The 10965-nt window shown below is 38.0% G+C and overlaps 1 protein-coding gene across 2 annotated transcripts; it reads right to left on the reverse strand.

Moving 5' to 3' along the window:
• Positions 1–3344: 3344 nt before the first annotated feature.
• Positions 3345–10320, reverse strand: LOC103422203 (uncharacterized). 2 transcript variants are annotated; one of them, XM_008360243.4, is made up of 9 exons: positions 10063–10320; positions 6521–9827; positions 6339–6425; positions 5450–5602; positions 4985–5148; positions 4755–4902; positions 4288–4410; positions 4084–4171; positions 3345–3850 (listed from the first exon to the last, which is right to left on the reverse strand). In XM_008360243.4, exons 2-9 carry the CDS (start codon positions 9380–9382, stop codon positions 3645–3647), a joined length of 3831 nt encoding a protein of 1276 aa, XP_008358465.3. In that variant the 5' UTR covers positions 9383–9827; positions 10063–10320; the 3' UTR covers positions 3345–3644. The 2 variants fall into 2 exon arrangements, with proteins under 2 accessions (XP_008358465.3, XP_070662009.1); XM_070805908.1 differs by having other exon boundaries at positions 6521–9567; positions 10063–10274.
• Between the last annotated feature and the right edge of the window lie 645 nt (positions 10321–10965).

The raw sequence follows: 10965 nt of genomic DNA on the forward strand, positions 1-10965 counted from the left end.
ATTTTGGAGGCGGTGGCATCTTTTAATACATGGATTTGGCACGCATTGTTTTAGGTTTCGAGAGCTCAAAATAACCTTAATGTCCTTACCCAACCCCCAATGTTCAACAATGTCCTGCAAGGAAAGACACCAAGAGTCACGTATTGGGTCAACGGACATAAGTACAACGGGTCATACTACCTAGAAGACGACATTTACCCAAGGTGGTCATTACCCAAGGTGGTCATCGTTTGTCAAAACAGTGCCACGTCTACGAAGTGCAAAGGAAAAATACTTTGCAAGCTGTCAAAAGGGGTGCAGGAAGGATGTGGAGCGTTGTTTTGGTATCCTCCAAGCTCGATGGGCGATTGTCAGGGGTGCTGCCAGAATGTTTGATGTAGAGTCGCTTCGATCCATCATGATGACGTGCATCATTCTTCACAACATGATTGTGGAAGATGAGTACGATTATGATGCCGTTGATGAATATGAGCCAAACACGATGAACAATTCTAGAACACAAATATATTGTGCTCATGATACCACCGAAGAACCCCGTGCAACACGAGCCATTATAAAGGGATGGACGTTACAATGAAAGGCTCATTCAACAATATATTGCACTTCAAATGTCATATATGCACAATGCTCGGCAAATTGACTTGATAAAGCACCAGTGGGAATTGAAACAAGCTCAAGATACTTAAGTTCATTTAGTGTGTTTGTTTTTATTTGGTGTGTTTATTTAATTTTATTTGGTGTGTTTTTTTTAGTTCATTTAGTGAGTTTTTTTATTATTTGGTATGTTTATGTAATTTTATTTGGTGTGTTTTTTTTAGTTCATTTAGTGAGTTTTTTATTATTTGGCATGTTTATGTAATTTTATTTGGTGTGTTTATGTCATTTGAATAAAGATTCTCTTAGTATAAATAAATTACCAAATTAAATAAATTTACTCTCACTTTAAATAAAGCACTAAATTCAATAAATTGAAAACAACATAAAGTACTCTATTCAATAAATAATAAATTACAACCCAAGGTGATTGGAAAATTATGGGCTTCGATTACAAAAATTACTCTATTCATCATCACTTAACCCATTTGTGGTGCTAGGATGATCTTCTTTTGTCGTGCTAGGACCATCTTCACTTGCTTTTGCTTCTCTTGCACGCCTCATTTGCACCACGTCTGCTTTCTCCAACTTTCAAAAATATTTAGAATTTGGAGACTTCCCTTCTAAAGGCGTGTTCATAATGTCATGATCTCGTTGAGCCATTCTTTCTTCTCTAACATGTTCCTTTTCTTGCCTATATAGCTCTCTTTCTCTCTCATTAGCTTGAAATGCTCTCTCAACACCTGCAGCTTTTGCCTCATCTCTAACCTTATCAGCCTCAAATTTTGCCATTTCCCGTGCCAAAGTCAATTCACCTTGACGAGCAAGTTCTTCCATATACTTTGTATAATCATTCTTGGAAGCACTCCATTTTCTCTTTGAAGCCTTCTTATCTTGAGGCCTAATTGGATAACGGGTCGACCCCGACACTTGTTTAGGGAGGGCGTTTCGGGCACTTCTTCTGCGTCATCTTCATGAGCATGTGAGGCATGATCGGGTGTAGAGTGTAGATAGGTGCTGTTCATGAAAACTTCTGGACCGACAGGCACAACTTTGAATTTAGGACAATCTTTGACAATATTCCAACATTCCCACCGGTTGAATGATTTGTTTTTGTTTTTGGTTTTGGCATTATACCAAGCTTGTGCTTGAAGTTCCTACACAATGCGGGAGAAGAAATAATTATAATGAAAGTAGGTAACAAATAAATAATATAAGAAATAATTATAATGAAAGTAGGCAACAAATAAATAATACAAACAAATAATTATAATGTAAGTAGGTAATAAATAAATAATACAAACAAATAATTATAATGTAAATTTGGGTATAGTACAAACAAATAAATAATATATTGTTACCTGATCCGCTAAATTTTCCCCACTTCGAAAATTACTACTAGCTTGTGTCAAGGCGTCTCTCCACGTACTAAACGATTGGCTAAGTAATTTCCAACGACTGGACATCGATTCTTTGGTTCTTTTCCCACCAATTTTCGTATGAATAAGACTCCACATTTCTCACAACTGCATCTCATTACCCATAAGAGGATCATGAGTAACTTCAACCCAGCTAATACACAACGCAACATCTTCAATAAGCGTCCAATTCGTACCTGCATCAGTATCATTTTGTTGGAAAAAAAAAATTGGATTGAAACTTTGAGAGAAAAATAGGAATGTGGTTGAAAGTAGTTGAGAAAAATGAAATTGTGGTGTAAGGTAGAACATAATGAGAAGGTATTTATAGAAAAGTAAAATCAATTTTTTTTTTTAATTTTTCAAATTTTTTTTTGGGTTTTTATTAATTTTCTACACTTTTTTTTTTAATTTTTATTCACCTAATTAATCTCTGCCATTGGATTAAAAAAAATTTGAATTCCAACACTCCAGATTGTGCCACGTGGCACAACGGTAAAATTTATGATTTTTAAACTTTTTTTTTTAAAATTTATAAAGGTGAATAACGTGGACCATTGATCTCAGATCCAACGGTTGAAATTAAATAAGGTTTTAAAATTATTATTACAGTTGGAAGTCCAACGGTATAAAACAAATAACCGTTGAGATCCAACGGACGTCGAGGTGCCACGTGGCCTCCAACGATCACTGACGAAGGCCTACGCACGCGGGCCCTAACAGCTAACGCAAAACATAAGCAAAACGTGGTTGACGTCAACCTTGCATCAAACCCACTCCGGGCTCTCGGGCTGGCAACTCTCCATAGGCCTCTCCCTCGAGCCTGCTCGGGCTTGCTCACCAGCACACGCTAGGCTTCATCACTCGGGCTCTTTGGCCCTGTTCCTGCGCCTATCCCTCGAGCTGGAGCACACGGTGGAAGTGCTCTGAGGGAGACCAAAATCATTGATTGATGGCTCTGGTGCAATTTCGTTTTCCATACTTTTATAAATAAAAAAAATATATAGACGTATGTAGATAAATGTTAAGGAGACTTGACTTTAATATTATAAAATATTGTACTAAAACATAAGGAAACATAGAGTTCATGAAAAGTCTCACTTCTAAAAAAGTCTCCTTAGCGTTTCTCACTTATGTATAACTGATTACACGCTTTTAATAAAAATCGAAACTAGGGCACAATAAATAGACGACAAGTATAGCACGGTTAAGTACTTATTTATTGTCTCTTCAGTGTCGGTTTTATTTGTACACATATCCTAGACGAAGAGCCATCATCATCAAAGGTTGGTGAATGCACATTTTACAGATCAAGAAAAGAGAGTGACAAGGTAAACCAAACAAAGCTCTATTATTTCTGTGTATATATACATATGGAGAATCGTTTCTTCCGCAAAAATACATGGACACCAAACCTAGCGGAAAAACTGTAGATCGTCTCTTGCTCGCATGTAGTATGACCCGGGCTTGTTTTACAAAAGAATCAAAAAAATTATGTAGCCTTTCATCAACAGAAGAAAATCAATAGACCGTCAAATTGTGGGGACGAACTGATCGGCGTCAAAGTTTTGATCCTCAACCGAAAGGGTTTCCATTGGTGATGTTATATAATTATGGTACCTGACAAAAATGTCAAACGTTGGGCTTCCTCTGTCTCGTCTGATTGCTAGGTACCTTCATCTGAAGTGCATTGGACATAGCTCGCAACCTCTTAGTTATCTCGGTAAATGATGGACGGATGTCAGGATCAGGTGACCAGCACTGCTCCATCAGGTTCTTCCACCCGGAATCACACCGTTCAGGAATAGGAGGTCGAAGAATGTTCTTCACAATCCCACCTTTGTTCACAAGTTTCCAAATCAGTAGAAAAAAATGATATAAAGATACAAAGTGTCCCATACTAATCCTAATTCAAAGCAAGGGAAAGATGCTCAAAACAGATACAAAACATATTTTTCTTCAACAAAATTTCTTTTATAAAACTCATTTTATTTCCCCTTCAATCATCACATAGGTGGACCTTCATTCGCAATCAGTACTGATGATAACTAGGTCCACGACATAAACTTACCAATGATGGCACCACAATGCATATTGGCATATGGTTCCTCCCCGGTCAAGATCTCCCATAGTGAAATTCCAAATGAGAAAACATCAACCTGTCAAAGTTAATTCAATGACGTTAATTACTAAACAAACAATTCTAATTCAATAACGTTAATTACTAGACAAACAATTCCTTACATTGCTGACATATATATAAAGTCATACTTACCTTCTCAGAAACCCGGCTGCTGCTGCCATTTAACAGTTCTGGTGCCATCCAAGGAAGAGTTCCTCGCACACCACCAGATACCAAAGTATTGCGTTTGATTCTCGATAAACCAAAATCTCCAACCTAAAAGATCAATCCACAATCACCAGGTATTTAAAAAAAAAATCTTTCATCCAACTCCCCAGGGAAAAAAAATCAAATAAAGAAATATTTTGATATGGGGCTAAAATTTCACATAAAAGGTTCCTTTACAAACATCACATTCTGACTTCTACCCTCCATATAAGAGAAAATTCCCATTGGATCTACCCAATTCGATCAGCCGGGAAACTTTTGGCACAGTAATAGTGTACCTAGTTTTAACAAATTTTCCAATTTTGCATTAAAGACTACAAAGGAAAATGCTTTCTAATAATGTGCTTTTACGTCGATCCCTGAACATGTAACTTGGTTCCAGACTAACTTACCTTGCATATAGGTCGTTGAGGATCCCTCAAGTTGACTAGCAGATTGTCACACTTCAAATCAAAATGAACAATATTCTTTGAATGCAAGTATTCCATGCCAAAAGCAGCATCCATGGCAATTATAAGCTTTCTACAACGGTCAAGTGATCTGCATAAGGAATGCCACGTTCTAAGATATGCATAAAAAACTGTTAAGAAGCAAAAAAGAAAAGAAATGATAGAAAAATTACCTATTCTTTTTAAGTAGGGCATGCCTAAGTGATCCGTTCACCATGTACTCAGTTACAGTTGCCAACGTTCCTCCAGCTCCATCAGGTACTACCCCATATAATGCAACCACATTTGGATGATGGAGAGCTGAAAGGATTTGCGCCTCTCTCCAGAAGTCTTTTGTCTGATACAGCCATATGAACAATCAACTTCACATGCATGTCAAATGAAAATTACAAATTTTCGCAAGAAATTTAAAGATTGTCCATAAGGTACCAAGATATTCCAGATAAAAATGACACCTTTGTTTTAAGGCAGACGGTGTATGTCATAATAGATGCCAGAAGCCAAAGAAAATCATATTACTCTAACATTTAATGTCACGGATTATTGTCATAAAACAACTAAAGATGTTAACTTTCCTCAACACCAACTGTGCAGGTGATGGGAAAAAATAACAAAACAAATTTGTTCAGGAAACCCACCAGACGGTCTTGCTCTGATGATCTTCCTGCAAAACAGCTCTTTTTTATTCGCTTTATAGCAACATCTGTTCCCCGCCATTTTCCATGATAAACAGTTCCATATGTACCAGAACCTAATTCCCGTAATTCTTCAAGATCAGCATTTTTTATAATCTGGACCACATTTAGAAGATTCAGTTGCATGAACAAATTAAACTTTTATAAATACCCACAAAGGAAAAATGCTGCAAAAATGATCTATTCACAAATCAGAGAGCATTTCGGTCATACTATTATCTCAAGGAGCGACCTAATTACCACCTAAAGCAATCAAAGACAATATGAGAAGTTTACACAAGAATGAGTGATTGTTGTCTCATACGTCCCTACACATTCATTTGTTATCAGTGAATATAGTTCTCTCTATAGACCACATATCTACGCACATATATCAAGTCAGAATCTTGACAAAAGTTTTTATCATTCGAAAGTATTGAGCTTTGTATACCTATTCCCTAATGAGAATATAACAGGAGTCAAAACTGCATACTCCAAATTAAGTGTTTAGAGGCAAGAGGAGTATGAACCATCTCTTCTCATCAGGCAAAAATACAATCTTAGGGATTTAGGAGACATGAGAAATTGAAACGGGTATCGTTGCATTTACCAAGAGACAATTCCATCATATGTAATCATCAGATGCCAAACTTTTTTAAGAGAATTAAAAAAATAATGAACTCTCCTCAACATTCACCAACCCCAAGAAACCTCTTCAAGAAATTTTTTATATAGAATGTTGCAACATACGCTGGCAGCAGAAGAAGCTCCAGTCAGCAGATGTGAACTTGTGTACTATGATAAACAAAAACATGCTCTAATCAAGAAGAAACTCAAGACATCAGTGGAATACCTGCAAGCCATAGATGCTGGCTTCCATTTCAGCGATCATTGCATCACTAAATGTTTCATTTTTGTTGTCTTCATCAGCCTTATCATCCTACAAATAAAACAAACAGCAATCCAAAGTTCAAACCTCCAAGTATATACATAACTTTGAAATCTGATACTCTAAACAAACTTCATCAATTTTACCTCATACTCAGAATCTGGATTGATGCTCTCCACCTCTGTTGCAGTAGGAGATATGAGATCACCAATGGGTTCGTCGAAAGCATATGGGGAAACTGGTGATGAAGACTGGATGCCAGAAGTAACACCATTAGTTATGTCTTCCACATTTATCACCGACTCCAACTGCTTTTTATCATTCCTCATTGTTGGGGGTTTTGATTGTGCCAAACAAACATCTTCGACATGTGAGCTCAACTTCTCAACATTCTTATCAGGGTAATTTACAAAGTCATCATCGAGAAGAGAGACCTGTCTTTTAAACACAACATCTTGGGGTGGATTAGGCAACACCATGTGGTCACTCTTTTCCAGCACAGGATCACGAAGAACTGTCATTGGATGCATATTTGCAGAGTTTATAGGCAGGGGTTCTTGGAAACCCATATCCTTTTGACTTGCAACAAGTTGTGGTCGTGCAGGCTCATGGGAAACTGGGCCATTGGACAACCCTGAGATGAGATCAGCCAAAGAATTTTCACCACGAGAATGCTGTTTAGTGCTTGGAAATATGCCTGCAACTTCAGAATTCCTGGCCCCTGAAACATCATGTCCTTGTTCACAACTAGGCATCCCTGCCAAAGCACAGTCCTGATCACTGGCAGTTCTTTGACTCGTAACAAGAAGATCGGCAGGGGTTTTGTCGCACTGGAAGCTTTGTGAATCCTCCACCTTGTTGTTTACCAACGGTTTCAAATTAATTGCTGCAGGAACAACAACCCCAGAGGCAAAAGTAGATGATGGGTTGGGAATAATATTAGGAAATCCATTCCGATAATCAACTCCAGTGGCAGGTGATCTTGTCCCATAAAGGGTTTCATCTTGATGTAAGAAAGGATCCTTTTGATTGACCTTCTTCGTCAGATCCAAAGTCAGAGAATCTTTCTTTTTAGCTGTCCGGCATTTTTCATGGAAATCACCATTACATTTGGGAGTATGTTCATTCTTGCCCAGTGATTCTAAACATGGAGATGAGTTCGGCAAATCCAGTCTGCTCTGCAATCCTATTGACTCCATACCATGTAACTGGTTGTGTAACCGAGGATTCAAAGATTCAATATTGTCACACAGTAGGGTCGGCTTTTCTTGTGAAATACCTGAGTTCAGCAGCGATGACGATTGAGCCTTTGCAAAACTTAAGGGGGACGATGAGCTTATTCCTTCTTGTGAACAGTATACAGACCTCCCTCCATTCTCATGCAGTTTTGAATCGGAATATGCATGATGCATGCCACAATGACAATCAACATAATCATTAGATTCTGACAACATAATCTTTGAATCTTCTTGGTGTGAGATAGGCTCAGGAGGACATATTCTTTCCTCATGCATGGGCCTCTCATGGGAGAATCCATCAAAATCACCAACCTTTTGACCGACAGCTAAAGTAGACATGGGATCTTTGCTGGGATTGTGGTTGAGACTATGTCCTCCATGGTATTGGCCCGGTTGAGCATCATCAGCTTGCTTACGAGGGTGGTGATAGTCCATAACAGTTACTGCCCCCTGTGGATGAATTTTATAACCTTCCATGCTATTGCTGGAATTCTCTTGTGGTGGTTGAGCACTTATAAAAGAACTGCTACTCTCATTACTACCCTGGCATGAGTTTAGACCATATGATTGTAAATGAACACCCTTGGAACCTCCTCGCTGATGCAGAATTAGAGAAAAGGGAGATTGAATGGCAGACCGATTAATATTCTGGGGTTCACTTAAAATTTGATTGGGATGCAAAGCTTTAAGGTCACTCTTAATTTCCATAGAAAATAGGACAGTCTTGGTTCCTTGTTGACTTGCTTCAGTAGTCAAATTCTGCCCTCCACTGTTTTTCCTAGGACTAGGACCTATCATGCCATTTACAGCAGCAACATACTGGTAATCAGGGTTACATTGCTGTATGCTATCCGCCTCAAAGGAAGATGTGTTTTCAGATTCACCTAAAGGAATCAAAAAGATTCGAGGTCTCTGAGAACCCTCATGCCTTTCGAGCCCATGGAACTCCTCCATCATATTTTGAAGATCTTCATCAGAAGACATGGATATAAGAGAATCAAGATCCTCACTTGGGAGCTGGTACTTGATTGTATGAGGCTGGTTGCAAAAACTGGTAGTTTTCTTCACAAGCTCTTCCCATGAAATACTTTTCCTGAAGGAAATAATGCGCGTCTCTCCCCCAACATATCTGAGTTTTCCATCGCTAGGCCTGGGCAAGATTTTTCCACCAAAACTGCAAAGAAACTTCAGCTTCCCAGATTGAGAACTATCCACCGCTCCTGACCCATTGACAGTGTTGGAATGAGGGGACTCAGACATAAATATAGGTAAGGCAGTTGGTCCAAAACCAACTCTGTCAACATTCAGTTCTCCAATAGCCTTCCTTGATCCTTGTCCGCTATCAACCTCCTCCCTGTTGCATCTGCCTAACTTGTCAACACAAGCCTCGCTTTCAATATCTTTACACAACCCTTTTGCCGAGACAAACTCAGACATATCAGATGCACACTCATAATCCAGTCTTCTCAACCCCAGAAGACCAGTACAATCCTGATATCCCAGCTGCTTATTCTTATTATAATTCGACAAAACCCCATTTTCACAATTTTCAACCATATCTGACACAGCAGGAACTCTTCCTGCAGCAGATCGATCCTGAAGAAACTCCATGGAAAATTCCTCACCTGTCTGCACAGAGACATTCTTATGCACATTCTTTACTGTTTTTGGGACAACAAACTTCGCTTCTCTCTGGATCCATTGACCTGATGGGCCAGGCACCTCATTGGCCATGGTATCAAACAAGTGCTCGGACCTACTTAGCTGCATAAGAACAGTCACTCAACTACCTGATACCCTCTCCTTAAAATTGGAAACTTAAAGACCAGGCATACAAATCACTCTTCATATCACAAAAGTTCAACCCGAACACTTCTCTTCCACATACTGATCAAATAAATGTCTTTTTCCATTACAACAAAATTCTCGGCAGACCACAATCAATTTCAGAAACCCTGTACATTATCACCCTATACTTTCATAATCAAGAAGTAATATAGTATCTCTATGATCAAATCACAAAACTGAAACTGCGAAACTCCACCGGTCTATACAGAAAAAAGAATCCCGCTATCTATATATGTTTTATTCAATTTCACCATGTATAATGGCAAAATAATTAGCATTCACATACTGGACTAGAAGAAGCTGAGACCAGCCAACAAGAACAATTCAAAGTCCAAGAACCCAACTTCTCCTAAGAATCTATGATTTCCTGCACAGTCACAGATCCAAAACACAATTTCCCTAAGAACCGATCATTTAAAACAATCCCACATCATTCAAAACAGAAAACATGTTGAAAGTAAAGCTAAGCATATAAAAAACAGCACAAAATCAAGAACAAATTCCAAGTGGGCATGCTTACAACTGAGATGGGTACCGATTAAATTCCAAAAAAAATCGAAAGAAATACAGAATTGCGGGGAAATTTTGACATTTTACGGTACCTGTGTGTTGCAGTTGGGTTTTGGGAGCTGGGAAGCTGTCATTTGTGTGAGGGGAGGGAAGGAGGAAGAAAAAATTGGTGGAATTCGGGAAAATTGAGGGAACTGGATTTTGGAGAGATGAAAGGGGAGCGTGGCTTACGCCCTACAGGTTCAATCTCGGGCGTCGGAAAGTGACATTGCCGAGAACTAAGCGGCATCGACCCACCCGAGGTATTGCCTTTTAACTGTATCAATAACAACATATGTAATGTTTATTTTACAAGCGATAAGATAATCTACATTAAAATATTAAAAATTACGGAAGATGAATTCGAACGCAGGACCTTGAATGCAAATGTTCTTAATTAAATGAGTTATAAATCACTTAATATGTATTGTTGTCACTCAGTATTACAGTCAGGTGATATTCTTCTTTATTTGGAATTCGATATTAAATTAGAATGCCCATTTGATAGCTTAGCCGAACTCCTTCTCTTTGGTTTAAAAATATTGACGTATTATAAAATTAAAAAACATATGTATTGTTATTTCATTTATTCATTTATTTTATTTTGAATATTCACTTTAATCTTTACATGGAAATCTAATTTTTTATTTTTTTACAAAACGCTATATATTTTAAACTAGTGTAATGAATGGAAGAGATTTGAACTTTAGTGCAAAATAAACTTGCATCTTATCGAAATAAAACGACTACATTTACAGTTCGACTGCTACTAACTACTCTTTTATTGATGTAGATTACTTATAGTAAATGAGTTTGATCTATAGACATGAAAGTGAAACATGAACAAATACTTGGTTTTGAATGTTAATTTGTGAATGCACGATGTTAATTTGTAGCAGTAGCGCGTCTGCGTGCATGGCAACATTGACAAAGTTATAAAATAAGAGAAATTAGGT

This window comes from Malus domestica, chromosome 10 (assembly GCF_042453785.1).
Source record: "Malus domestica chromosome 10, GDT2T_hap1".
NCBI classification, from domain to species: Eukaryota; Viridiplantae; Streptophyta; class Magnoliopsida; order Rosales; family Rosaceae; genus Malus; species Malus domestica.

What these genes read in the sequence shown, in the direction of transcription:
- LOC103422203 (XM_008360243.4), bottom strand. Translation starts at nt 9,382, where the DNA reads ATGCAGCTAAGTAGGTCCGAGCACTTGTTTGATACCATGGCCAATGAG. An exon ending in CCAGCATCTATGGCTTGCAG is followed by an intron (nt 5,603 to 6,338) that starts GTATTCCACTGA and finishes AATGTGGTCCAG; the next exon opens with ATTATAAAAAATGCTGATCT. An exon ending in CTCAACGACCTATATGCAAG is followed by an intron (nt 4,411 to 4,754) that starts GTAAGTTAGTCT and finishes TTGATCTTTTAG; the next exon opens with GTTGGAGATTTTGGTTTATC.